The sequence below is a fragment of the Marasmius oreades genome, chromosome 10, assembly GCF_018924745.1.
Source record: "Marasmius oreades isolate 03SP1 chromosome 10, whole genome shotgun sequence".
Lineage (NCBI taxonomy): Eukaryota > Fungi > Basidiomycota > Agaricomycetes > Agaricales > Marasmiaceae > Marasmius > Marasmius oreades.
The window spans coordinates 949,455-976,137 of NC_057332.1; the positions used below are offsets into that span (position 1 = coordinate 949,455).

The following is a 26,683-nucleotide window of genomic DNA, read 5'->3' on the forward strand; positions in this document are numbered from 1 at the left end:
GTCAACCAGTGTCGAATTTGACGCCTTAAAACAAAGGCGCGCAGTCACTATAGCCAGTGCCAGGCGGTCAGTGTCGTTTGCATATTCCGGTAAACATATTGAACTCTGTTACAAGGGGTATAGATGGAATCACGATATCTGCGGTAAGTTGGAGAAAATCAAATAAAGACCCAAGAAATCATTAATCAAAGCTGTTGGTCACATAGCCGCAGTACTGAGCGCTTCATGCAATGTCGTGCATTTTCCTAATCATCCACCCTTCCCACCCTTTCCTACTTCCAATTGTCTCCCCCCTGACCAAGGTGTAACCCGAATCCGATTCCAAAAACTCCAGAATCGCGGCCACTGCCATTGCAGCAGCCAGTGGTGCCCATTTCTTAGCCGGGCACTGTAAACGACCACTCCCGAAAGCCAAAATTTTCCGATCCGAATCTATCCCTTCGCTCTCCTTGGATTCATCATGCCTCGCTGGCTGAAATTCGTTGGATGAAGGACCCCAAATCTCCGACGAACGATGCAAAGCTTCAATATCAGCAACTTCAAGGCGTGTGCTGCGAAAAACTCCCTTCAAGGCTCGGGGAATAAAAAAGGGAGAGCAGCTGATTGCGCGATGTATCCTCCTAGACGGCGGATGCAGACGTAAAATTTCCGTGATGATAGACTGGACGCTAGACCCATCTTCGGCGTTGGGGCTTGAGAACGTCCTCCCTGGGTCCTGACTGTTCCGTAAACCACCAAAAGCCTCTCGATAACTTTGGTTATCATGAACGTAAGCGACTGTAGTGGCAATAACCCTCCAAAGGGTCTCCCAAGCGGGTATGACGATATCTAAAGGATTCGGGAACGCATCGAGGTCGCGCACGAGAAGTCGGCGAAGATGCAGATTGAGCAGGTCGAGCTTGACCTTGTCTGTGGGTGAACTGGTCTTGGACTGATCCCATAGTTCCGAAATGAGACCTGCTGTGATTTGAAGATCATCACCGTTCAGCTCTTCCGGAAGACTGGGTACCCCTAGCAGAACGATCAAAATGATTCTAAGGGTGGTTATCTGAATAAATTGATCGAAGGGCCTCTCGTCCGACAGTGAAGCTTTTACGGACTCGAGAGCTACCTCGAGGTATTCGGCCCATCCTAGACGGGATGCTCTACCATTGAGTAGCGCCAAGGCATCCCTTCGAAACTGGTCGCGGACAGCGGTGCCAGCGCTTACGAACGTGTTGGTAAGTCCAAACGCTCTAACGAGTCGCTGATTGGGAATGGATCTGGAAATGAGAAGTGTATCAATATCGGTTGGCTGACCGGGATCAAGTAGTCGCTGAATAGATTTCAATGATTTATGTTGAGTAACAGGCTGTACCAGTGTGTTTCGTCGAGTCCAGCTGAACAAGGACTCATTCTCGCTCTCGTTTCCTCCTGGTCCAAAGAACAGGCGAAAACAAGAGCGAGAATGAACCATAACTATCGCGATAAACACCGCGACGATAAGTGTGGGGTAGCTGGACAGCATAGCGAAAGAGGGCTCTGACCATTTTCACAACCTGGGACTCACAGATTTATAGACTTTCTTCTGGCGCCAAACCTTTTCGTCATGGGACAGAAGCTGAACTTACTAGTCACAGCTAACAGGATAGGTTTAGAAGCTTTTGGTGGGCCTGTGCATCGGGAGCCGCCGTTCGAAACAAATATGGAAAGAAACTTCCGAAAATTTCCCACTGAATACTATAGAAGGACGGAGTGCTATTGGATCTGCGCTTTTTAATTAGCTGCGTACATCTGATGAGTCCATTGCAGCTTCAACAGCCTCGGCCTCAATGCGGGGACGCGCTCACCAATAATACACGTCCTGACTCCTTGCGCGTTTCGCCCGTCAACAGAACTGCGGGGTATTATTGGAATGCGAAGTCGCAGGCGGCTTTTATCGCATCTACTTTTTGGGAATGTGAATCAACCTTTACGGACAGTCTGCTGTTTGAACGTACTTACCACTCGCGGGTGGCGGCACAGTAGCTGTGGCGCATTTACTAAACCTAAACGCGGAGAAGCGGTTCTCCAAATTAAACTGAAAGGGGCATATACATACCAGTCGCAGGCGTGCATTCCTGAAAAGACATGCGTGAGTACATCGTCGTGTCTGGGGTTGACAGATGCTATCCAATGCTATGCACCCAAGAATAAATAGCCCATCCGTATGTGCAGAGTGAGTCAGTAATATCTATTCTTCCAAGTCTTCCCAAGGTTATCATTTGTAAGCGTAAGCAGAGATCCTAATACCTTCGAACTCGCACATCCACATAGACACCACGCGACTGAAACTCTTCAAAACCAAAAAATACATTCCTCCCACCAAGATCACCCCACTTTCTATTAAGCGTCAAATGGAAACTGCGAAACCTTCCAAAGCTGCGTTCATCTTGTCCTCCAACATCATCCATCCGCGCCCCCAGCATGCAAGCAATCTGCGCAGCATCATATCCAGTGGTAGCATTCCCAAAACATACCCATCCCACCTGCTCAAGTCGCGGGAGAAACCTTCCCGAACGGAACAGATTCGCGAATCCGGGTTCGTTAGGTACAAATGGAACATGAAATATGATTCCTTGTCCCACGAAAAGTTCTTCGACAGTACGCATAGATGGGAGGCCAAGACACTCCACCAGATGTTCCGCTGACAATGACGGAGAACTCAGCTCCAACGATCGCATTGGAGGAAGTTCTTCCAAGAACGGAATAATTTGACCTTGAACCCACTTGTACGATCGGATACGCAGTTCTGAAAGATGCGGAAGGTGGAGGCGGCTCAGGAAACTCCCGTACGTACAGACGGTATTTCCGGAAAGTTTAAGGGTGAGGGATCGCATTTGGAGCACGGGCCTTTGGTCATCAACAACCAACTGGGTGGTCGGTAGTGAAAGTGTAGTCATGACATTCAAACTGCATGTTTGGAGGTTCGTATATTGGTATAGCATCGAGATAGCATCAAGAGGAGACATCAATGCTTCCACGGAGAGACTAGTCAACGCGTTGGAAGAGGGTAACGCTATGTGTAACCGCGCTTGCTCCACGAATGCCACATCCTCAAGTCGAGGTGCAGTTTCAAACGCGCCAATGAAGACATTTGAATGGGAATCAGTGCTTGCCGCAGTAGTGTCATTCCAGAACATTCCAAATGTCAAACGTCTTAGATTCGGTAGGTTATCCATCAATGGCACAAGAGCCTGCGCGGATTCACTAGCTGGAAGGATCATTTCCGCACTCTCCCACCGGTGCGACTGAGAGAAGATGAACTGTAAAACGGGATCGTCGCTGAGTGGGGGAATAGGATCCGGGATGTATAAGTATGGGTGATCGAGGTGGTTATTGGCGTCAAAGAACGATCTACAGATGACAACTGAGAGGGGTGTGATGCCGGATCTCGACAGCCAAGTTTTCAGTCGCTGCAACTGAGATTTCGACGCTGAAGGACGACACACGGTATAAGCGATGTTGGACCATAGTTTGGGGGCGGACAGGGCAATCTCTCGCCATGTGGAGCATACTCTTGTTAAAAGGAGGGGAGCGTCTAAGGCCGACACATCTGTAATGTTATCACCCGCGCTTCTCCTCGCCAGATGATGTTCTAGGTGCTCAGGTAGACACCATAGAAATATTTCGGACCAAAGCTCTGGAAATAGTCGTCGTGCTGGTGAAAGGATAGCTTTATGATCCTGAGCGTAAATCCTCAGCTCCTCCTGTTGACCCCTCAGTTGACGTAGGGCAGATTCCAGTGAGCGCATAGTGGCCTCAACCTGGTCGATGGCGTTCTGGACACTCTCGAGAGTGTACCGGATTTGTGTGCGTTCTGCCAAAGAGGGGCTTCGATTTGATTTTAGAAGATCGGATACAGGGGAAGAAAAGGCGGCCGCAAGGGTGGATCCAAGTTGAAAAACACGTTGAAAACTGCACGGATGATGCTCACCATGCTGTTCAACTTCATCTATTTGTTGCCCATGGCCTAGACGCATCCCGTTCCAGTTCACGCCCGACGAACCTGTGTACGAAGCCGAGCCTGAGAAAGAGACGTGTTCCGTATTCAAGGATGACATTGTGGGGTAAAGACCTGCAGTGTGGGGTACGACTGTTGGAAAGTGTTCTAATCTCGTTCCTCGTGCCCAGAATTTCAGTAGATACCACTCACATTGTGCGAATACTCTCAAATCTTCAGAACAGAGGTCCTCCCTGCGAGGCACTTTGGTGGCTCGGAACTAAACCGCACATTAAATAACACTGGCGCCTGCTAAATCTTGTGAAAACACTCGTGACAACATACGACCTGCTACCGGATCCATCGAAGCCATTAGTAATGGACAGGCATAAACTAGGACCGCTTTCCATCAGACAAGAGCAAAACTCGTGGATTATCTCGAAGACGAATTCATGAAGCTCACCAGAGCATACAAGAAACGGTTCGTTCATCAATCTCTCCTCTCTCTAGCTTCACGTGGAGCTATGACATCTCGTCCCTGTAGCTTGGAACCCACTTCAAATTTAAAAAATCTGTGTTCCTATCTTGAAGCAACACGATCTCTCCTTGCCATGATCTTGCAAATTCCGCCTTTCGACCCATCCACGTCATTACGCACAACATTCCTCCTTCGACTGACGAATGATGTACTTTCCTGCATCCCTGGTTATACACCAACTCTGGAGGAAGTTCCGGAACTTGCAGATTGGCTAGATGATCTTGATCAAGCTTGGGTCGTCGTCTTGAGATTGCAAGTTTGGGACCCTTGTGCGGGTGCTGGCGTTGTGGTAGACCTTCCTGCTGATTCCGATTTGAAAACATCGCCGATGAGTCAGACAGAGAAAACAAGATTGAAGAGTCTGCTGATAGGTGGAATGGAAATGCTGGAAGAACAGATGGAGGCTTTGAGTGTTGATAGTAATGGGCAAGTTGAAGGAGTACAGCATGCAGAAACTCTCACGGCGTCCGAAGCATTCAACGACCTATTCTCGAGAACGAGTGAAGAACTCGGGATGGCCGAAGAAAAACCAAGTTCTGCGACTGAGGTGGGGATCTGTTGTGCCTAATGGAACCTGTATTCGTGACATGGAACAATGACTGACAAGATCGGGGGGACCGTCGGAGCAAGAATACAAGCTGAGACTACCGTGCCATTTACAATCCGAAATTTTGACATACAAATCCAAGGATACCTATACTAATTTACAATAATCAAATGGGCGCCCGTGGATCCCGATATATGTACCTGATACTGTACACGGCGCCGAGTACAAGACGACGAGAAAAGGTGGGAAGAGTTTCCAGCTCAGATCATAAGCCAATTGATTCCAGTCCAGAAACACAGGATTTTTTGAAAGCGACTTCAAGTCGAAAAATTACCAATGGCGCGTCCGCTGTGCCCATATTTTCTTTCCTCCTTTTTAGACGTTGATTTATGAAGTCGAGTCAGTGAACCACTCTTCTTCGGTGCCTGAATGACCGTGGGCGCGGTGGTCGCACCAGGCGTAGGAGAGCGCAAAATCGGGGATGGAGACAGTGTAGGTTGGGTAGGTTGTGGAGGTCGTGGAGGTGCTGCTGCCGCTGGGGGCGCTGGGCCACTATGGGACAGCCATTCCTGTGGTTGGTTCCTGCGTTCATTCGCTATCGACTCCGTGGACGTGTCTCCTGCGATGTTACTCCGCAAATGAAGTGATGGAATAGTGATAGCGCGTCGTGCTCTACGACCGGCAATACGACTTTGAAAACGCGCAGCACGGTCCAAGCGAGGTATGATTTCGCGTTTGACTCCTCCTAGAGATGTTATTTTGGCGTTGTATGAACGTCCGAGTAGTGTGAGCGGTATAGCGTCCACGCAAGAAAATGCTAGACAGAAGAGGGCGAGCAAACAGAGGAGTTTCATGGTCGAAAGAATGGAAAGGTTGTGGTCTCAAGGCGCCGCCCGAGTATGCTGCTCAGCAGTGTGGAGTTCCAGGATCAAGATTAAGTGATGAGACGGGCGATCCTGCAGAGAAGATGATGGTAGAAAAGAAAGGGGGATGGTATGAAGTTCACACGCTTCGACTATCCTTTCAACCCTCACAAGAACCACTTCGACGGCGACTCATATGTGGGTGTCAATGCTTCACCCACGCTGTTCACTAGTATGTGGCTATATGCCGTCACTGGCGGCAGCTGAAGAACGGTGATGTTTGTGCCCGAGCGCTCGAAAGTGAGCAACCAATAATGAAAACGGTTCTGAATTATACGAGGGCCCGCGTCGCGTCGCGGTGGTTGCTATGTACGTACACCTTACATACCGTATAACAACCGTATAAGGTACTTACTTTCTCGGGTACCCCTGGTTTATCTTCAATTCATTCGGTGAATTCATTCAAATCGTTTGACGCATCTCAGGTCCCCGTACGAATCTACATAAGCAAAACTCAGCCGCCCTGTGACGTCCCCCAAACTTCCACTGGTTTTTTTTTCTTGTCTTCCAGAACTGGTACCGGTACTTGTTCGTCTCGGAGGACTGGACCTGGAATGTACTCAGCCATGTGGAAGCATGCAAGCATTGTGGTCTGGACTCTGGGGTCGGGGCCTGCATGGACCTCGACTTATCGAGGAGGCATGTCTAACCTTATATCGGCACTAATAGCCGATCAAACTTCTACTCGAGATTTCGTGTCTGGACCATGGTCCCAGGGCCATGAATACGGAATGTCGTTGATGTTGGTAACAAAGCTTATATCACTGGACGAGTCCGCGACTCGCTTGTACGATATCTCCTCATTTTTCAACCACCATGAGCATATTCAATCCCAACATCGTCGAAGCCAGCCTTCGTGATGTTGCTACATGTCTTTCAGATAATCAAAAAGTTGACCTCTTGCTCTACGCCATGAAAACCCTCAAGTATGACGGGTGCGTGTTCTAGACTTACAAGTTCTACATCCTTTCCCATTCCAGTGAGGTCTGCTGCCAGGTGCTAACTCTCGCAATGCGTAGTCGGTCTAGAATTGTTTTTGATAACGCCATCCAATCCTGTCTACTGATACCAACATTGTCACCCGAAAACACCGCCAAAGCTCGAATCATACGTGCGAGGGCTAGACTCAATGCTGGTTCTGTTTTTGGTGCACAAGAAGGTATCCCGGAGACCACCATCGTTGTTGCGATCATGACTCACTACATGCAAATAGACCTTCAAGCTGCATTGGCTGCCGATCCAGATAACCCAGAGGCTCAAGCTTTGCTCCACCAACGTTCCGTCAATGTAGAAAAAGTGGGTATGAAAGCTCTCAACTTCACTGTTAGTATCACACTGATACTTGTGTTGCAGTTACTCGCTCCTGAACCACTTAACCTCCCCAGAAGCCGATTCTCGCCCGAAGTATGGCGAGAAATAACGTGTTTCCTCCCGCGGAAAGATCTCAAAACATTGCTTCTTGTGCCAAACCCAGTGTCCCACGTCGCCAGTCAACTATTGTTTCGTCAGCTAGACCTTCATTTCTCAGGACTGTCGCCCGAATACCTAGAAGAGGAAAATGAATGGTCGTTGGACAAAGATCGACATTCCCAAAGGAGTGCAGACATATTGGCGAGAATCATCACAGATAACTCGTTTGCATCAGTTATCAGAACATTACGAGTGTTCTCGTTCAAGTTGGATGGAGATGCAGGTTTCCATGTCGGTGCGTATTCGTTACGCTTACTTCTTTTTTGGTCTTGTTCAAGCTGATACGTGTTCATGCAGGCATCTTAGCAAATGCACTTCCCAAATTGATCAACCTTCAGAACGTCCACATCACAGCCTCGGTAGAAGGAGCACTTTCCATCATCCGTATCCTCGAATTCACACGACCTCAAATTCACGGCCTTTCCTTACAAATCCTGGATAGCGCTCTAGATCTGTCTGGACTCAACTTTACACACCTGGCACACTTCTCTTACAATACCCAATTCTCGTCGTCAGCCTCTTCTTCAAATCCCTCACCGTCCACCGCTGCTGTCGCCCCGCAATCAACCACACTTTTCGTCGCCCAAAATAATGTCTCTCTTCGCAGACTGTCGATACAAACGCCGTCCAGCGGATTTCCCCCAACAGAATCACTCGCTCTGCGAAACTTGACACACCTTGCCTTCACTGGTTGCATACCTGCGAGCGTTCCCAACCTCTTACCCGATATCCTTATTCATGGCCGTCAGATTGAAAGTCTTTGCTTGACAGTCCTAGTCGATTGTGTCCTTTCACAACATTTCCGTTCCATGTCCTCAAACCTACCTTTCCTACGCCATTTCTCATTCTCGATTGGAGGAGGCGTCTCCCGGAGGTTAAATGATCGAGACTTATTTCCATCCATAGCTGAATTTCTCAGAGGTCGTAAAGAGCTTCGGTCATTGACTCTAACTGCTCCTTGTACGCCATTGACGAGTTCGAACACCAACGCCGAAATTCAGCGGTTGACTGGGTTTGATTCGGGTGTTTGGGGTGTGCTACCGACGTTGACGGAATTGACTGCTTTGACGATTTCTTGGCCGAAAGATTTGGCACCCGGGTTAGGTGGATGGTTGATTCCTCGAACCGTCAAAGCGTTGGTATTAGATGGAATAGGAGCGAGTCTCTCAGCGCAGAGAGATGCTGTGGCGTTCTTCAATGTGAGTCGGAGGGCCTTTTTTCCTTCGCAAAGTAACTGACGTCAAATAGCAACTCCGTCCTGGTATTCCAGCCTCCCTTGTTTACGTGGGTCTCATGGACTCGCCCTTACGCTCTCCTGCCCAGATCATTGAACAAGGTTTCCCGATGGTCAAGCTTTTGAGACTTGAAAACACTTATTGGACTGTGAACAGTAATTTGGGCAGCCAGAAAGACAGGGGAAACCGTTCTCCTACGTTACGATACCCTTCTGCCCCGGGAACCAGTTCACAATCGATGATAGCGTCTGGTGCCCCCGCAGCTCCTCCTGGCACCTTATATCCCGCGACGAGTTCTACGTCCGCTCCCTCAAGTAGTTCTACAACACGGACGATTCTTCCATCTAGAACGTTATCCCATTCACATACCCCTGGGTATTCGCATACGTCTACGACATATCATCCTTCTCCATCGTCTACTCCGACATCGGCACCTTCTGGTGCTAGACCGATATTACCCTCTGTCGCGAGACCAACGTCGGATAATAGAATACCTCAGCTTCAGCCCACGCCGATCACGGCGACGACGAGGCAGAATTCGAGCGTTGCAAGTGCTGCGGTAGTTCGTCATTCATCTCCTAGCACGTCTGTAGAATTGGAGAAATGGCCGAGAAGACGGGTGGTCTTCCATTCGAGGGAGTGGCTTGAGTGGCTTGGGTGTCCGGATGTGGTTGGATATGAGTGTGGGGACTTTGGGTTTTGAGGAGGGCGGGAGCGTGGAAGTTGTAATACGACTGGTAGTGTACACGTACTCATGGTATGAGAAGCTGTCTTAATTTGCTTTTCGTCGTTTCGATTATTTTGATTAGCGTTTCTTCCATCATTTTACTGCTCAGAGTCATACTAATACTCGGTCGTGGGAAGACTCGTTCGACCGTGCCTGGTTAATTCCTGAACCATTCGTCATGCTCGGTTACGCGGTTCGTCAGTCTCTACGCTGCCGCGCGTCGTCGGCACCCTAGCTACCCTCCCAGGAATACCCGTATGCGCAGTCTGAAACTTAAGCTACAATCCCGATTCCCATGTCTAAGGCCCAAGGTACCGCGATCCGGGAGCGGTTGTACGGTAAAACTAAAAGCTGCTGATGACTATTAAAAAGCCCCAGGATTAGGTTCTAAGACCTAAAAATGTCTCTCCTCCTCCTCACCATCTACTCCTTATCCGGTCTATTGGTCTATCATGTCCTCAAATTGGTGTATAAGGAATACACTTCCCCCAATCGTCGCTTACCAGGGCCTCCACGAAAAAGTTGGATCTACGGGAATTTGAATGAGGTTTTTTCTGCCGTACGTTTTTGCTTGGTTTTTTGCTTCTGTATCATCGGGTTCACGTTTGCTTGAAATGCCAACAGGAAAACTCGGTAATGCATGAAAAATGGGTTGAAGAATACGGTCCCACTATTCGGTATCATGGGTTTCTTGGTGTGCGTACTCCAGCGCCCTCTATTTCAGGATCGAATTACAACTACCTTCTACATTTCCAGCAAACCAGGTTCTACACGACGGATACCAAAGCTATGAATCATATCTTGATGAACCACTACGATTTTCAGAAACCGGATATGATGCGACAAGCCTTGGTTGAAATTTTTGGTGATGGTGCGTAGCCTTTCGCCCTTGAAGTTGGCCTATCGGTTCTAGCAGCTATGTTTATGTTCAGGTTTACTCCTCACCGAGGAGGAAAAACACAAATTCCAGGTGCGGTTTTGTAAATCTCCCGACTTCAAGCGAGTTACTCATTGGGATTATGTTTTTAGCGGAGGGTTATGGTACGACCTCCAACCGCGATTGACGAGATAAGGCAGCTCAACTCTTACTTTTTTCTTCTAATCCAGAATCCAGCTTTTGGCCCAGCCCAAATCAGGCAACTTACGACTATATTTGTGGATAAGGCCTTGCAGGTGCGCTATCTTTGTACCAGATGTGAGTCTTGTATCTAACAAGTTTTATTTTTTTGCTAGCTTCGGGACGCATGGAAGTCCCAAATCGATCTCGTTCCGGAAACCAAGGGCGAAACTCGCCTGGACGTCCTGAAGTGGCTTAGCAAGATGACCTTGGATGTTATTGGCTTAGCTGGTGCGCTCAATCTAGTCGTGCTCCGACGATATCTCATATCTGATCCATCGTAGGCTTCAACTACGAGTTCAACGCACTTTCGGCGGCGGATAACGAGCTTAATAAGGCATTCACTGTCATCTTCACACAAAGTTCTCGACCGCGGATATGGCAACTCGTGAGGGCACATTTTCCTGTGTTTAGAGCATTCGTGGGTTTTTCCTTGTCCGGAATGAATTCAATCGCCATATCTGATCCACCCCCTCTCCTCACCAGCCGGATCTTGTAGATCAAACGATCCGCGACGCTCGTTCAACAATGGACCGAATCGGAAGAGGACTCCTAAACGACTCCAAACGGAGGCTGCTCTCAGAAAAAACCGATGACAAAGACAATGCCGGAAAAGACCTCCTCTCCCTCCTAGTCAAGTCCAACATGAACGAAAATCAAACCCACCAACTGACAGACGAAGACGTCGTAGCACAAGTTCCGACATTCCTCATCGCAGGCCATGAAACGTCTAGTACTGCAACGACATGGACGTTATTCGCGCTTACCCAACATCCGGAAATTCAACGGAAATTACGGGAGGAATTGCTTGGAGTGTCAACGGATGCCCCAACAATGGATGAACTGAATAGTCTGCCGTATCTTGACGCAGTTGTGAGGGAGACGTTGAGAGTGCATCCACCTGTACCTTCGACGACGAGAGTGGCCGTTCGTGATACGGTTTTACCGTTGAATGAGCCTGTGGGTGGGAGGGACTTTGTGGAAGTGCGGAAAGGCCAGACGATTTTTATCAGTATCCTCGCGCTTAACAGGAATAAGAGGTTGTGGGGGGAGGATGCGGCAGAGTTCAAGTGAGTGGTAACTTATCGTTTCGCAGATTTCGTGTTGTTGAACCCTCTTTTCCGTGATACCAGGCCCGATCGTTGGTTGAACGGTTCGATCGACACGTCTGTTCCTGGTGTATGGGGGAACATGATGACTTTCCTTGGTGGAGCGAGGTCATGCATAGGGTATCGATTTGCTCTCGTCGAGTGAGTGTTATCCCGCCCTTGCTTCGGTGAAAGATTATTGACTTTGGATAACAGGATCAAAGCGCTTTTGTTCACTCTTATACGGGCATTCGAGTTTGAACTGGCGGTCCCGGTGGAAGACTTGGGAAAGAAGACCTCGATTGTACAGAGACCGTTCGTGAAGTCAGAGGAGCAGAAAGGAAGTCAGCTTCCTTTGATTGTCAAATTGTATAATCCTGAGCAGTAGATGACACGATTATGTTCGTTTATTTAAATATTGGTGTACTATACTAATCTATATTTCGGAATTCTAACTATCAATTTTGGATACAAGAGTTATTACAAAAACGCGTGAGAACGACCGTGTGTTGTTCTTTCTGCCGCACGCATCCACCCTCCAAGTTATCCTGATTGTCCGGTTCCTCAGGCCTCAGGCGTGGCTTCCATGACATATTCATACTGGTTCTACTACAGACCCAACCTTTCTCGCGCTCGCTACAGAAAACAAGCAAATCAAGGCGTACCCGACCTTTCTCGTGATTCGATTGGACAGCAAATTTCGCAATACATTTACTTCGATATTCCACCGAGCAACTTACCGTTGTGAACCTGATTCTAGGAGTCTACGTTTAGGCTCGATTTGGCGATTTGGGTTTTGTATAAAATCACTATCCAGAATGATGCGGTCTCGTAGTTGCGCTGGATGCTGCAAACGAAGCTGTTCATCATTTTGAGATTCTCGAGAATGAGTGTACAAAGACCACGAACTATCTTCTCAATCTATCGTTCAGCTTCCTCGGGTGTAATGAAAGCTGGAAATGGCGAAGAGGCCGGTTGCTCTTTATCATGAAAGTCTGGAGGGCTCGACGATGTTGGACACTGTACCTGAACGAGGTGGGGGTACGGATAAAACGCGCTCAAATACTACAAAATGCCTTGATGGCAGGTATTCTGCCACCTAGATTATCCGGATAGGAAAGAGGAATCCACGAGGGCGGAATTGGAAGCGGATTCGGTAACAAAGAATCGGAAGGACGCCTCGTTTTGTGCCTCATCATCATGACCGGTCGGTGTTTGACTTCTTTGTTATTAGCGACCGTTCATCGTTCACCGTCACTTAAGTCTGAGGAATGAGATGCTTCCATCCAGTTCTTCTGTGTTTTTGGTCATCTGGCAGACTCGGAAAAAAGTTTCTATGCAAACGGCTACGGGTACAGTTCCCGAAAACTCACACTGGTGACCTAGCAGTACTCCTCAACGGCCCGCCGCAAACATATTGTTCACCACCCACCTTAATCTCGGGTCCCTCATGCAACATGACTCTCAAATGTGCCCCGTCGTTATTCCGACCGGCTCGTACTTAAACTGGAGTCGACCGGTGTCGAGGATCTCCAACAATAGTGTGGTTCTCCATGCAGTTCCTTTTCATCCTCCCGGCCCTCTTCGTCTTTGTCCAGGCTGTTATAGCCGCTTCACGGACCTCGCCCCCATCTGGAGCAGTGGTTGTTCGAGCGGGAACTACTGCGTCCGGGGAGTTCAAGTCGATTCAGGCTGCAGTCAATTCATTTCCCAACGACGGTTCTACGCGGTCTATCTTCATTTACCCTGGGACATACACGGAAAAGGTGTACATCACCAGAAAAGGCGCTCTAACTGTAAGGCTTTAGGCTCTCTAGCAACCCTGGTCATAACTGACCTTCAACCCCGTACACTAGATCTATGGATATACGACGGATACCTCTACCTATACTCAAAATCAAGCCACGATCTCCTTCAACTCAGGTCTCGATCAGAGTAGCTCCAATGACGAGACTGGAACACTTCGCATTCACACTGACAACTTCAAGATGTATAACGTAAACGTCAAGAACACTCGTGGTCCTGGCACTCAGGCAGGTGCCCTTAGCCAGTATGGAAACCGTGCAGGGTTCTATGGGTGTGCGTTCTATGGGTATCAGGATACTCTTTACGCCAATCAGGGGACACAAGTGTATCTAAAAGGCTATATCGAAGTACGCACTGCGCACGAGCCGTGACCACCCGTTGAACGACGTTCTGACGTTTCCTTTCACAGGGAAAGACCGACTTCATCTACGGACGTCAGGGCCTAGCTTACTTCGGTGGAAATACGATCGCCGTCAAAGGACCAGGATACATCACAGCCAGTGGACGACAATCAGACGACGCCGGAAGCTGTAAGTCGATTTTCTGCCTGGATTATTTCGCCTCCTCACTGAATACGAAACATAGACGTTTTCAACGCAAATACCGTGATTCAAGCTTCAGGTGCAGAATCTGGCACAAGCGGTGGCTACTACTTTGGCCGTCCCTGGTCACGTAAGTAAAGCCTTCACGATTATTAGACGCTCTTGTCTTTAGCTCTTCTTTCCATTTTCCATTCCACAGCTTACGCCAAGTAAGTTTCTTGTTTTTATTCTTTCAGATGCCCTCCCAGGCCAATCACTTTTACAGAGTCATTTTCAAGAACACTAATCTTCAAGTCGCTCCGAACAAGGCGCTTTGGATCCTCTGGGACGGGGACGCCAACAGTGTCGCACATGTGTTATACGCAGACTACAAGACTGCTGGAACTGGCGCCAGTAGTCTAGCCCGTGCAAGCTTCGCTACAGTGTTGAGTGACAGTCAAGCGAACAGTTACTCTATCTCTAGCGCTGTTGGGAGCGACTATGCTAGTTGGGTAGATACCTCCTATCTCGTGTAAGAGATTGCATTAGGAACAGAAATCTTCATACATTCTTTCATCATGAAAAGTCTTGAAGAAATCATTCTAGACATCATTCTGCTATTATTCCGTGACTAGTTAAGACATCTTCCACTATCTGTGTAGTTGTAAATTCTTTGTGGAACAAAAACTACAAGGCTAACCGTGTGGGAACTGACATCGGAGCTTAAACTTGCAGGCGTTGGCACAGGAGGGGGGCATATGCCCTGGACTGTCCTATCCGGGATGTACCAAAAAGGGGTCTCATTTTGGCCGACACTCCGATCCTAATGTACATAAAATCACCCAAATTGAGTACCACCTACGATCCCTGGTGTGCGTAAATGGCCTCGTCGGTAGCCAGGTCCGATCCGTATGTACATAATAATGGGTCGCTAGTGTTGTCCTGGCTGAGGGTAAGTACCGGACCGTTTTAATTTTTTCTACTATGTTGTATACCCAAAAATTTTGTAAAATAATCAGTGGTGTAGGTGTGAGGCTGTATCAGTAATGGTACATAAAAATGGTCCAAATTTCCCACCCCAATCCAAATGTACCAAAAATCTGCCTAAATTGACCCAAAAATATGTACCAAAAACGGCCCAAATTGGGGGTCAACGGATCGGACATGCTACCCAATATGCCCCCCTCCTGTTGGCACCGACAGTCTGACCATGATCTCGCGGCGAGAGTATATCGACCATCTTCATCCATTCCTGCCCGTTGGTGAACGCCGCAAGGTGTAGAAGCCCGAGAAGAATGTGCTCTTCAGATACTAGAAGAAGAAGGAACGGAAAATGGAATGAATACCTTTGCAGGGATGCTCAGTTGTGGTTGTGGCAACAAGAGAGCAGAAAACGAATACTGAAATATTGGCAAAGAGGCAGTCAATTCAACAAAAATTTTCAAATTCTCTCTCTGTACGTATCAGTACCATCTGGTGACCTCGGAATAACTCTCTGAGAAGAAGGATAGACCTCGCGAAAACCACCTGCAAGTTGTTACCGTCCTCAGTTAGACTCGCGACGACCATCCTTTCGTCCGGAGTTTCCAGGCCTACTATCTTTAGCCATGGTAACTAACTTTCCTCAAAAGTCTATTTCACATCTCCCGTCAAATGCTTGGAGCCTAAAAAGAGATTCAAGTTCCCTCGAATGCAGGATAACATGACATTTCGGACTCAGTTGGCATTGGGCATTTGACCAGCGGGTTTTTTGCTCTCGCAACGGCAACGACAACCATGTCTTTACCTCGTCCGCATGGATGAAATTCTCGAACGGTCCGTCTTTCGGGAAGAGAGTGTCAGAAACTGTATTTAAACGCCCCCTACATTCACTACGAGAGCGAAGAAGGATAAGCACCAGGCTTACCCTCTCCTTGTTCCTCAGACTTGTTCACCCGTAAAAATGTTAAGAAAGTCTTTCGGTCTATTACTTCTCAGCCTTTCTTTGGCTTCCGTCTTGGCTGTTCCTGTTCCCGACCAGGAAAAGGGGGAACTTGTCAAGAGAGGATCCGTGCTGACTGCACAATTTGCTACGGAATCCGAAGTACGTTGATCTTTCACTTATCCTTCTACACTAGAAGCTCAGTTTACACCACACCAGGCTAATGGGTAAGCACAGAATCACACACCGAAATAACCGAACTAAGGCCTTCATCAGTCGTTTTATTCTTGAAAATAACCTCTGGGGACAATCTGCTGCTACGAGCGGTTCGTGCAAATTTGTCTCCTTCATTCTCCAATTATTTTCATCACGCCATTTAGGGTCACAGAGCTCACAAGTAACAGCGACGAATGGTAACAGTATTACCTGGCACACGACTTACAATTGGGTTGGTGAGCACTGCTTTATTTTCTGATTAGTACTCGGAATTTTTTAGCTAAGGCTCTTCTCTTCCATTCCAGGTGGTCCGTCACAAGTGAAAAGCTGTCCGTCCTGATAACCATCTCTCGCAAAAATGCATATCTGCCTAACTGACTACTCTATACTCAGATGCCAATCTCGATATAAGACAGGGACTCGGAAAACGAATCTCTGATATCCAATCAATACCCACAGCGTGGTCATGGTCGTATTCCGGAGCATCCTCTAGCCTCGTTGCAGACGTCTCGTATGATCTTTGGCTCTCTACTGTGGCCAATTCTGGAGGCGCTTCTTCGAGTTCAACGTTTGAGATGTAAGTTGGAATGAATTTTCATTCGAGCTCCGTTGTTCCTGCTGACTTACGATTTTTCCGTTACAAGTATGGTATGGCTTAGTGCCCGCGGAGGGTAAGCAATGCTCGGGTTGCATTAGATTTATCTATAGAGACCCATATTCCCTCTCCAGCGCCGGACCTGCTGGTTCCCAAATTGGCACTGCCAAGTATGTATCAATTCCTCGTCACTTCCCCGTAGACTGGGTTACGACCGGAACGTAGCGTCAATGGTGTCACCTGGAGGCTCTTCAAAGGACAGGTCTCAACTTGGACGGTCTTTTCCTTCGTAGCGCCGAACGAAATTACCAACTTCAATTCTGATCTGAAGGGCTTCCTTAGTAGGCTATCTTATACTCTACTTGGACTGTTAGCATCCTTTTAACTTGCGTGGTCTCTTCCCTTCCAAGATTTCCTCACCGCCAACCAAGGGGTCTCTTCGTCTCAGTTCCTTGTACAAGCACAAGCCGGAACGGAACCTTTTGTCGGTACGTTTTTATGTTGTCAAAGGTTGTCGTGATCAGAGCTAATCGGTATATATGTGATTGTAGGAAGTGCTACGTTAAACACCAACTCCTATTCCATATCCATAAATTGAGGAGGTGTTTTTGTCTATACAATTTAAATTTAAATGACTCCCGTTTCTTTCTGTGCTCAATTGCAAGCGTCGCGTGTTTTCCATCGTTCTCGTGAGTCGGTTGGGACATTGAGGTGTGTCAGAGGAGCTTTGATAGAAAGTGTACTTCTGAGCGCTGAACCATGCGGACTTCCAATGATCTCCTATTCGTTGGAAGCTCATAGGGACTTGACTTGACTCTCTTTGAAGTTCTCTTTGAGCCGAGTTAAATATTCATAAAAATTCTGGAACAGCACCGAGAGGGGCGTGTGAAGGCCTCATATATCATAACTTACCTTATTCCTCCATTCATTTGCAGTCAGTCGTTTCGATCGTAAAATGACCGTTGTTTGTTTGTTGTCCCAACTGTTCAGGGCATTTTAGATAATGTAAATGAATGCCATTCGAGTTGTGTATCTCAAAATCTGACACTTCAGGTATACCTTTGTATTCGGTATCGCAAAACCGCAAGGTCGTGGGAGCGCTAATGCCGCGTCCGGCACTACCAATTTAAACTTACACTAAACCATCCAATGATTTCATGGCTCCAAAGACCGTAGATGTGAGTAACGGCCAGTGGATGAACAATACTAACGATTTTGACCTCTGAGTCTTCTCAAAGGTACCCAGGTAGCTCGACCGATGTTACCGAACGTTGTTGAGATTGTAATTCAAGTCGAATCTCAATCGTCAAGGAAACTCAAAGATTACCATCCACAGGAAAGCTTGAAACAAATAATAATTTCCCACAGGCAGGGCTCGGAAAACATATCTCACTTTGGATTGTAACCACCATCATCTCTTCCCTTCCTCTTTTCCGCCTCGAGTCCGCCACGTTCCCCCTCTCTTTCTTTGTTCGCCTCATCAGCGAACCTAAATCACACATTTGTGGAATCTATAAAAAAAACTGACTCATGAATCATTCTCCCGCGGCTCCATACTCCAGTGCGACAACTCCCAGGTCTTCCCTAACTTCCTCTACCAGTGGCCCTCGTACACCTCGTACACCTCTAACGAAGTCCGATGGCTCGGCTATCCGTGCAAGTGCCGCTCGTGCATCTGTCTTCGATGCATACCTTAAGCTTGGGATGTTTGAAGAAAACAGTCCATTAGCAACATGGGTCTTTAACGACGGGAGAAGTGCAACTAGTAATACTACCTGCTGCGACTTTCCTAGTACGGATACAGTTGGATCTTCTCCCCAGGCGTGTCGATTCAGAGAAAAATCCGGAAGCAGGTTTAGAGAGAGGTTAGATAGTGACTCTCCGATATTCGTGTTGAACAACTGGAAGGAAGACGATGATGACAGCGGATCTTCGCGCTCGTCAAAGAACAGCAAGCCTTCAGGACGACCGCTGCAGAACCGATCAACGGCTAGTCAACGGCAAAATACGATTAGCTTTGCGTCTAATAGTACTACTGCTGTCGTCCCGCAGCAGCAGTCAAACGCAGCCCGGCGACCATTTTCGATCTTTCGCACAAGACGTCCGCGTATTTCATCCGTTTCTGATCTCTCTGTGGCCGGGGAGGAAGTCCCTGTAACATCAAGGAAGAAAATCACCAAGAGGCCCCCATTCTCCCGTGTTCAAACCCATCCACCTCCAATGCCTAGCACCGTCGCCTACCGTCACGAAATCGACGAAGATCAACCACTATCTCCTCTTCGCCGGCCGAGTGTTACCAGCTCTAGCGATTGGGAGAAGATCGATCCACTATCGTCGTTCGATTTCAACACACTCGCTTCCACTGACAACCCTTTCTTGCACGGACCCCAGAGCTCGACACCGAAATCGAGACGTTATGATGGCCCACTAACAGAAAGCATTACATCCTCCTCCCAGGTCCAGATACCTTTCCCTTCGACACCACCACCGTCACCATCCACGTTGATGCAACGGTTATCTGCTGTCGTTACGCGTCCTTTCCACATCAGCAGCAACCGTGGGCAACGTCATTCCGATTCACATGCGCGGCCAAAGGTTCATTCATTACGCCGTACACAGTCGAGTGTCGCCGGAGACACTACGGCTGCGTCCAGTAGGCCGTTCCTATCGTCAACTCCTCCTTCTGTGACGATACGGATGCACCGGTTAACGCCGTTTATGAGCCACTCATGAACTTGGCGACGTTTTCCTTTCCATTTTTGTTCCTGAATAATGTGAACCTATCATCAGGACTCTGTTTTCTTCTTCCCTTTCTTGTTCCTTGGTTCTGTAATAATGCTACATATACGGCTTGATGTGGCAGATTTTGCACTTCCCACGTCTTGGGTTTCATAGAGGGTGGTCTAACATAATAACCTATTTATTCACGAAGTTTTCGTTCTTACTACTTACATATGCATGCTTTACTCACGACCGATACGAGAAACCTTCATGCAGGTTTTCGCCTTTGCCTTGTTACTCTACTTTCGGTTTCTCTGGTGCTCGACTGGTATAATCCTTAAATACTGTAGGCTTACTGTTTTGAAATATGTAACTTTCTGGTTTAGAAGGACTTACTATAAATCCATGTATGTATCCTTCGAGATATTGTTTTATCAAACCGAGGTAGCGTACTATGTACGCCATCTCACCAGATCGCTTACTTACGCACAAGTGAGCGTCCCGACTCCCGTAACAATTCCTTGCGTCCCTTAGTGGCTAGCACGGGTGTCCATAGAGATTGATATAAATCTGATTACGCCGCAGCCCGCAAGGATGTAAGTACGATACCAAAAGTCGACATCATAAGCATCAGTTGAATTTAGTCCATGATGCCAGTGAAAAGAGCGGAAACCATTCATCGGCTGTATTGGTCCGTGAAGATAAGGGGAAATTTAAGTGAGAAAAGTACGTCATAAGGTACCCCATCAGGGTAGATGAACATGGAATAAAGCTCCCAAGTTTCCAAACCACCACTTCTGGGTCCTTCAGCCATTGTTAACCAACGAAAAATCCTTGAACCACACATGTTGGTCGCGCGGGCTAGCCCAGTCTGGTCGATGGCCACCAAAGAACGTACTAACGAGACAAATAAGATTGATATGACTTCAAGCCGACCACCTTGAGCGAGGCAAGAAAGAGAGATACATACCTGAAGAATATCCCAACGAACCCAACAGGGTGAGTTGGTGAGGATGCGATAGGTACCAAATCGAGTCCGTACACCGCAGAATCTTCACGACCTGACGCAGATAAAGCCTCGAAGGACTGAGATTGAGACAGCTGACTGCTCGCAGAGGTCACTTTGCGTATTTCCGCTTCCGTGTCGTCCAACTCCTGTACCCCAGCAGCATGTGTTTGAGTGTCATCGGGTTCCTGGATGGACAGCTCATCCGGAGCAAGCTCAACATTTCGACTGTCGTTCCGACTTAGAATTCCCAATAAGCCGCCACCAATCTTAGGATTCGGAGGTGGATCAAGACTATCCAAGGGCAATGGAATCGCAAGTGGGGATTTGAGGTGAGAAGGGATATGTTGTATATTCTTCTTGGGCGATCGCGAAGGCTGTTTGCTAGGGTTGCCTGTAGTTCTTCCAGACGAGCTCTCCGACCAGTAAGTGATATCCCGATAAAATATATCCTTCCTATCAATAACCCGTTCCCCATTGACGTCCAACGTGAAGCATCCATCTTGCTGTCCCGGTGTGTTGAGTGTAGCAGTTTGAGAGACATATGTCCATTTGCCCCGTTGGAACAAGAATGTACCGCGTCCGATAGAGATGCCGTAAGTAGATTCACAGACCGTGTGGTTTTCAGAGCACAGATCGGGACTTTGTTTGTCCTTTGGCGCGTACTGTGGACAGGAAAATGATGTTTTGACCGGTCGAAAGATCAGAGACAATGACCAAACTCACCAGATATAACTCTCCCCTCCCCTCGTCCCTCCACATTAGCCTGGTACTAAAACATGTCGTCGCAGTGTCCCCACCAGAACATCCGGAATGTCCACCATACAACCCAGGTAATTTTCCTCCTTTTACGAAATCGAAGTTGACAGGAAAGAAAACGCCGTACGAGAACGTGACGTTCCGTGCAGAGGAGATGTCAATTGGAGAGGCATAAAATTGGGAACCTCCTCGGGGGGCGTTGGCGGGATTTATGGAACCTTGAGGGTAGAAGATCTGTAATACAGACTGAGAGCTTGACTGGTGGTCATCCGGGCTTGAGCTTGACGTCCCACTATCACTATGGTTTTCAAAGGGTATCTGGATAAGGCCGGGAGACGGGAATCGAAGGCCAAGAGCGGAAGGTGAGGCTATTGGTACGTATAACACATCGGTACTTGATAGAACGTTTGGTGAAGAGGATTCGCTTGCGCTTGCATTAGCGGGTATCTGATTGACAATTTTTGAGTTACTCTGATTGTCCCCAAATTTTGTGATATTGAAAGCTTGGGCGATGTTGGTGATCTGAGCAGGCATGATCCATGTCGAAGCCACGGTCGTACTAGAGGACGTATATGAAGCACTAGAGGCTGGCGACAAGACTGAGCCCGTTGATATCGGTGAGCCTGACTCCTCTGCTGTTGTCGGAAGGTCTAAAGTGCTGCTAGCAGTGCTAGAAGTAACCGTTTGAGTGAGAAACACGGTTGTAGTAGTGAACATGGTCATCATTGCGGTGGTCGTGGAGAAAGATTTTGGAGATGTTTGAAGGCCGGACCTCGCTGATGGGTTGAAGATTCCAGAACCATTGAATAGAGAATCAGATGTGGGTAAAGAGCGAACAAGATTTAGTAGCAATGAGCAGAATAGGATGTAGACCACTAAGATCATGGTAGCCGATTAAGATGATAATTAGGTGATGGCCCGCCATCTTTGTTCCGGAACGAGACAACTAACTACTATGTACAAACGGTTTTCAACTAATACAGATGGGTATGCTAGTACGATGATAATATGGAGGGTATAGTACACATTAAAACAATATATCGGGTGAAAGCCAATGAAAAGCAAAAACGACAGCAAGGAGAGTTTAACAGAGGATATGGTAGAGAACGCCGAATTAAACCATGCGATAGAACATACGGAGAATACTTTGATGATGATAAGAACATGACCCAAAGAAATCCACGAACAATTAATATGGAGAATACTGTGATAATGATAGGAGAATGGCCCAGAGAAATCCAATCGTTTGAGAGTAAGACGATGTCAGAAGAGCGCCATCACAACGTTTGAACAACGATAGCGGTGTCATCAATCCATGCATCGTCCATATCTAGTGTCAAGACTTTCGAAACCCTGAGCTTGTCTTCACCGCCCAGTGCGCGCCTCAACAAACGCAGCGCCATATTCCGCGATTCACTGCCAGTGCCTGGAGCAGTAGGGGAAGTAGGAGACAAGGGATATGTAGGAAGGATGTTGTTAATATTCGACTCTGCATTGCCATTCGAGGACAATGAATTGAGCACGCCTGCGAAAGCACAGTTGCTCGTCTTGCCTTCGGCGACAACAGCTTTCGCCCAATCCGTTATGATCCTCTGCTGGCCTTCACCCTTGCAAAGGTCGGAAAACCCATCTGAGGACAAGATAAGAAACCTCGGGCCTTGTATAGATCCCTTCTGAGCCATAGTGTCAAGGAAACAGTGTGTTATCTCAGGTTCGGAGGATATATACGGCGGGGTGCGGTTCCGTGCGAGAAACTCTTCCCAGGGAGTAGTATCTTGAAATCCGGGTAGAAGGTTGAAAAGAATTCGACGAGTGAATTCGGGAGGTTGTTTGAACGGCGTATCACCGAGGGCTATGTGAATTCACGGTAAGCAAATGCTGGAACGATAGGAGAATACGTACCGCGAAACGGAGCGAGGGCACCAAGTACTCTGCGGTCAATGACACAGTCCGGTTCGTCAGGATGTTCCTGACGGACACGTTCAACTTCTGCATCGTTGTCCCCGTTATGGTCGCGCGTGAGCACATTCACTTCCCATTTATCGTCTTCTTTCGGAGATACTAAGACTGAAACGAAAACGGCAGGGTCACTAAGTAAGATTTCAAAGCATAACGAAACGCACTCACTAGCTTTACAATCCCCGAGATTGGCGATCCAAAGGTTCTTGTAATCCGGGTCGACGAGCGCAACTAAGGCGGTAGTTCCGTACATATTCAGGCGCGCCTTAGTGTAGTTGGCTCCACCTTTATGTCGGTCATTGATAATCTGCCTGATCTGAGCATCCGAGTATTTTGATAACCCTTCAATACCTCCAAAAAGATTTAACACGTCTCCTGCAATAGCATCATCAAAGGCAGTGATGGAACGCGAGAAAGAGTCGGAAATGAAGGTTGGATCACTGAGACGTGATGGTTCATTCTCGAATGCATTCTGTAGGAATTCTTGAATGATAATTGGTAGATGATGTGAGACGTGTTCAACAGTCACATCGCCGAGATGGCCTGATTCATACCTTGAGAAATGGAGTCGCGAAAAAAGCTACGTGAACTCACCATCAAACACACCCGTCAAAGTCCACTGCCTCCCATTGATTCCCAGCTGCTTGACCACGTATCGATCCTGTGTTCTGGTCGATGGTGACGGTTGAAAATTGATACAGTCGGCGCGCCGCCCTCGAACCGTGTTGAAATGAAAGGTTTGTGGTTTTGCCAGCAGCCTAAGTTCGTGCCAAATGTCGTCTTCCTCCAAGATCTGGTACGAACGGGGCCACGGTCCATCGTCAGGGTCAGTTCTCGAACCAGGAATATCTTCAGAGTACGCCCAGTCAGAACCAGTTTGAGATGACGCGTGTTGCACCATGGTGGACATGGTGGACAACACCTTCACCAGCCACTTGAGCTTCAGCTTGACGCTGCCAGGTCTGTAGAAAGACCTGTAGTTGGCGACCAGAAAAAATGGGAAATTACGAAAAGATGTAAGTTGGTTTATATTTATACCCAAACGGATACCCAAACGGAGGTCCGGGTCAAACCCGGCATCGGGTAGGTCGGGGTTTGATTATGGAGGGTTGGTTTGCAAACGTTCAGCGTTGACCCGTACATACTTACTCAGTACAGACTCGGTACACACTTTTATTGCGATTGATATGGTTTCAAGTGCAACGTTCAACACCGCCTCGATAATCAGCGAATCACCAGACCACTGCTTTGCATGATGGGTGACTATCCCTTCCATCCCTGATATATTCTCGCAACCGAGGGCATGTGAATCGCAACCTGAAATCGGTCCTGGTAAACATTTGACGTCGAAAATGCACATGTGCCACACCATTTGAGCGTCGACACGAAGAGAACTGGACAATATTTCGAATTTCTTTCGTGCCTCAGGTACTTTCGAGATCGGAGCCTGTGCACCCCCGAGCACCAATGACCAAGAAGGAAACTCAGGTGAAAGGTGGGGGTTAGCGGGAAAGAACTGCGTGGCCGAGCGGCCTGCACCACGATATAGCGATTTCTGGGGATGAGTGGCAGATCCTGATGGCCGTCCCTACTTTCATCTACCGGTTTTTGGCAAATTTGGGGAAGGGCACAGAAAGTCAGATGCCCCACGGGGTGATATTACGAATACACACCCACTTGTAACACCTATGATAGCGGCATCCGGAGTAATGTATAGAATGCGTAATGAATGAGAAGAAACTACCACGATTTTGTCCTTGCCACAAGCCTACCGATTCTTTGATGGTAGGTCGTGGAGGGTTCCTGAATAGCTTCAGTTGGCTTGTAGCATGATGAATGAAATGACTGAACCATCGGTGGCGTTATTCCTCGGAGTCGAAGTATGTGGGAGCCACAAAGGACGATTCAATGACTTCGCGTGCCCATCTAGAGATTGATGGGTACCAGTAATCTTCATGAGTATCCGTACTGAAAGGAAACTCTGGCGTACGAACCCACGCCAGGACAATCAACCAGAGTACACTGTTCGTATATTCCAGGTTAACAATGGACCCAACGACCCACGCTAGCAGGAAGAAAACCAAAACCTCAGTTGCATGCGAACCACAGGGACAACTTTTCCTCACTTGGACATTCATTAAACGTTGACACAAGGCTAAAAACCGCAGGAAGAAGGTTGTTCCGATCTGTCACACTCTCGGATGCCAATGATGTTGAGTGAAGCTGTATAAATGCTCTCAGTACGTATGGAAATGGAACGAGCTGGCACATCACCAGCATCTCAGAATGTCATGGGGTACATGTACCATGCCGGCCTGTCGAGCACTATACGTCAAGGTTAGATTGCGCTTCCAAGCCTCAGCTCCTAGACCCAGTGTCGACAGCCATCCTCCATTCAGCAACGAGCGCCTGGTAATAGATTTGCTAGGACCAAGAAGCCGGATATCAATCTAGAGGCGGCGAGCAAAGTGAGTGATTTTCATAAAGATGAGCTAGTAATTACAAGAGAGAAAATCGAACAAATTCTGACCACGAACGGTTTTGTCTGGGATCAGGTGGGAGAAGTGTCGGCATGGACCGGCGCGGGCATTTTTTTCGTAGAAATTTCCCTCTTCATTCAGGTGCTCTGGGGGTGCGATGACTGGTCTTGAATCGTTCCCTGCCAGTCCGTTTCTGCCTAGAGTTGGTTCTGGAACTCTAGCTCGTATCTTGAATGCGCCGACGGGAACCGATACAATAGGGCAAGTTTCCTGTCAGAATTGCTCATTATTTACTTCGACTCAGGACTGAAGTACTGACTGTTGACATCGACAGGGAAATAATAGAAGCTAACGCCGCAGACTCTGATAGGAGCCCTGTGTCGAAAGTTATACTCAAGGGGACACGCGTGACCGTTTACCAACGTTGCCTCGATGCCCATATCTGAACCAGCCTCTACGTCCGCTAAACAACGAAAATACGACCTGCCCAATAAGAGACGATGTAAAGCTTCGAAGACGCAACCGATCTAGCCGATAAGTACTGACAAAGGATGGGTTAGGTTGGGCGAACTCACTGGCATGTCCATCTGGGTTGGAATTCAGGTGCGTGGCAAGTTATATTGTAAACTACCTGGAACTGAAGCTGGAAAGTTATCGTATAGGATTGGATCCGACTGCCAAAACTCGAAACAACCCGTTATGAATTCTGAACGAAGTTCCTCAATCCATCGAGGAATGGCCCGAGAACCAAGTTAACCGCCTCGTCGAAGGTGGAGACAATTACAGGAAGAATGGACACCCAGATACATATTCTGTGGAGACTGTCAACGACAATCAAGTACAAATCGCCACAAACTGAGTCAATAGCCATTCCCGAGCCTCGTTTGTTCGATAACGCAGCTGTGTTATTCAAGCCGCCTTTCCCCTCAGTCGGCGTACTTCCATAGTCACTGACTAGGTATGGTAAGTAAACGATTATATTCTTCGAAGGATAACAAATGATTGAATACTAGGCTTAACCCGATTAGGTATCACCTCGTCCAAATGTTGGCTGCTTAGCGCTGTCATTGAGTGTCGAACGCTCATATGCATG

The 26,683-nt window shown here is 47.9% G+C and overlaps 11 protein-coding genes across 11 annotated transcripts; 6 read left to right on the top strand and 5 right to left on the bottom strand.

Moving 5' to 3' along the window:
* Positions 1-223: 223 nt before the first annotated feature.
* Positions 224-1,590, bottom strand: E1B28_002349 (uncharacterized protein; the record flags this gene model as incomplete). The annotated part of the gene is made up of 2 exons (XM_043159265.1): positions 224-1,262; positions 1,550-1,590. The coding sequence occupies 2 exons, from the start codon at positions 1,588-1,590 to the stop codon at positions 224-226; spliced, it is 1,080 nt and encodes a 359-aa protein (XP_043002865.1).
* A 674-nt stretch (positions 1,591-2,264) lies between these two features.
* Positions 2,265-3,773, bottom strand: E1B28_002350 (uncharacterized protein; the record flags this gene model as incomplete). The annotated part of the gene is made up of 1 exon (XM_043159266.1): positions 2,265-3,773. One exon carries the CDS (start codon positions 3,771-3,773, stop codon positions 2,265-2,267), a length of 1,509 nt encoding a protein of 502 aa, XP_043002866.1.
* A 568-nt stretch (positions 3,774-4,341) lies between these two features.
* E1B28_002351 (uncharacterized protein) lies at positions 4,342-5,135 on the top strand. Its single transcript, XM_043159267.1, has 2 exons — positions 4,342-4,442; positions 4,506-5,135. The coding sequence occupies exons 1-2, from the start codon at positions 4,414-4,416 to the stop codon at positions 5,065-5,067; spliced, it is 591 nt and encodes a 196-aa protein (XP_043002867.1). The 5' UTR covers positions 4,342-4,413; the 3' UTR covers positions 5,068-5,135.
* Positions 5,136-5,363: 228 nt separating this feature from the next.
* E1B28_002352 (uncharacterized protein) lies at positions 5,364-5,900 on the bottom strand (the record flags this gene model as incomplete). Its single annotated transcript, XM_043159268.1, has 1 exon — positions 5,364-5,900. One exon carries the CDS (start codon positions 5,898-5,900, stop codon positions 5,364-5,366), a length of 537 nt encoding a protein of 178 aa, XP_043002868.1.
* Positions 5,901-6,785: 885 nt separating this feature from the next.
* E1B28_002353 (uncharacterized protein) lies at positions 6,786-9,554 on the top strand (the record flags this gene model as incomplete). The annotated part of the gene is made up of 5 exons (XM_043159269.1): positions 6,786-6,904; positions 6,989-7,265; positions 7,323-7,674; positions 7,737-8,638; positions 8,688-9,554. 5 exons carry the CDS (start codon positions 6,786-6,788, stop codon positions 9,375-9,377), a joined length of 2,340 nt encoding a protein of 779 aa, XP_043002869.1. The 3' UTR covers positions 9,378-9,554.
* E1B28_002354 (uncharacterized protein) lies at positions 9,540-11,994 on the top strand (the record flags this gene model as incomplete). The annotated part of the gene is made up of 9 exons (XM_043159270.1): positions 9,540-9,960; positions 10,026-10,272; positions 10,334-10,371; positions 10,431-10,574; positions 10,635-10,749; positions 10,803-10,939; positions 11,005-11,588; positions 11,652-11,768; positions 11,823-11,994. Exons 1-9 carry the CDS (start codon positions 9,802-9,804, stop codon positions 11,992-11,994), a joined length of 1,713 nt encoding a protein of 570 aa, XP_043002870.1. The 5' UTR covers positions 9,540-9,801.
* A 1,165-nt stretch (positions 11,995-13,159) lies between these two features.
* E1B28_002355 (uncharacterized protein) lies at positions 13,160-14,356 on the top strand (the record flags this gene model as incomplete). The annotated part of the gene is made up of 5 exons (XM_043159271.1): positions 13,160-13,402; positions 13,463-13,759; positions 13,822-13,942; positions 13,998-14,084; positions 14,169-14,356. The coding sequence occupies 5 exons, from the start codon at positions 13,160-13,162 to the stop codon at positions 14,354-14,356; spliced, it is 936 nt and encodes a 311-aa protein (XP_043002871.1).
* Positions 14,357-15,093: 737 nt separating this feature from the next.
* Positions 15,094-17,305, top strand: E1B28_002356 (uncharacterized protein). Its single transcript, XM_043159272.1, has 12 exons — positions 15,094-15,389; positions 15,437-16,016; positions 16,074-16,081; positions 16,131-16,180; positions 16,235-16,306; positions 16,376-16,399; positions 16,464-16,647; positions 16,715-16,741; positions 16,800-16,835; positions 16,891-17,006; positions 17,076-17,153; positions 17,217-17,305. Exons 2-12 carry the CDS (start codon positions 15,876-15,878, stop codon positions 17,261-17,263), a joined length of 783 nt encoding a protein of 260 aa, XP_043002872.1. The 5' UTR covers positions 15,094-15,389; positions 15,437-15,875; the 3' UTR covers positions 17,264-17,305.
* A 491-nt stretch (positions 17,306-17,796) lies between these two features.
* Positions 17,797-19,838, top strand: E1B28_002357 (uncharacterized protein). Its single transcript, XM_043159273.1, has 3 exons — positions 17,797-17,843; positions 17,904-17,947; positions 18,002-19,838. Exon 3 carries the CDS (start codon positions 18,196-18,198, stop codon positions 19,396-19,398), a length of 1,203 nt encoding a protein of 400 aa, XP_043002873.1. The 5' UTR covers positions 17,797-17,843; positions 17,904-17,947; positions 18,002-18,195; the 3' UTR covers positions 19,399-19,838.
* Positions 19,839-20,192: 354 nt separating this feature from the next.
* E1B28_002358 (uncharacterized protein) lies at positions 20,193-22,036 on the bottom strand (the record flags this gene model as incomplete). Its single annotated transcript, XM_043159274.1, has 3 exons — positions 20,193-20,283; positions 20,357-21,057; positions 21,119-22,036. 3 exons carry the CDS (start codon positions 22,034-22,036, stop codon positions 20,193-20,195), a joined length of 1,710 nt encoding a protein of 569 aa, XP_043002874.1.
* Positions 22,037-22,428: 392 nt separating this feature from the next.
* On the bottom strand, positions 22,429-24,020 carry E1B28_002359 (uncharacterized protein; the record flags this gene model as incomplete). Its single annotated transcript, XM_043159275.1, has 4 exons — positions 22,429-23,003; positions 23,054-23,218; positions 23,279-23,653; positions 23,705-24,020. The coding sequence occupies 4 exons, from the start codon at positions 24,018-24,020 to the stop codon at positions 22,429-22,431; spliced, it is 1,431 nt and encodes a 476-aa protein (XP_043002875.1).
* Positions 24,021-26,683: the final 2,663 nt, after the last annotated feature.

Coding starts and splice junctions, on each gene's coding strand:
- E1B28_002351 (XM_043159267.1), top strand. CDS start 4,414: ATGAAGCTCACCAGAGCATACAAGAAACG. Junction 4,443..4,505: donor ACCAGAGCATACAAGAAACG/GTTCGTTCATCA, acceptor TCGTCCCTGTAG/CTTGGAACCCACTTCAAATT.
- E1B28_002356 (XM_043159272.1), top strand. CDS start 15,876: ATGTTAAGAAAGTCTTTCGGTCTATTACTTCTCAGCCTTTCTTTGGCT. Junction 16,181..16,234: donor ACAATCTGCTGCTACGAGCG/GTTCGTGCAAAT, acceptor CACGCCATTTAG/GGTCACAGAGCTCACAAGTA. Junction 16,742..16,799: donor TGGCTTAGTGCCCGCGGAGG/GTAAGCAATGCT, acceptor TTCCCTCTCCAG/CGCCGGACCTGCTGGTTCCC.
- E1B28_002357 (XM_043159273.1), top strand. CDS start 18,196: ATGAATCATTCTCCCGCGGCTCCATACTCCAGTGCGACAACTCCCAGG.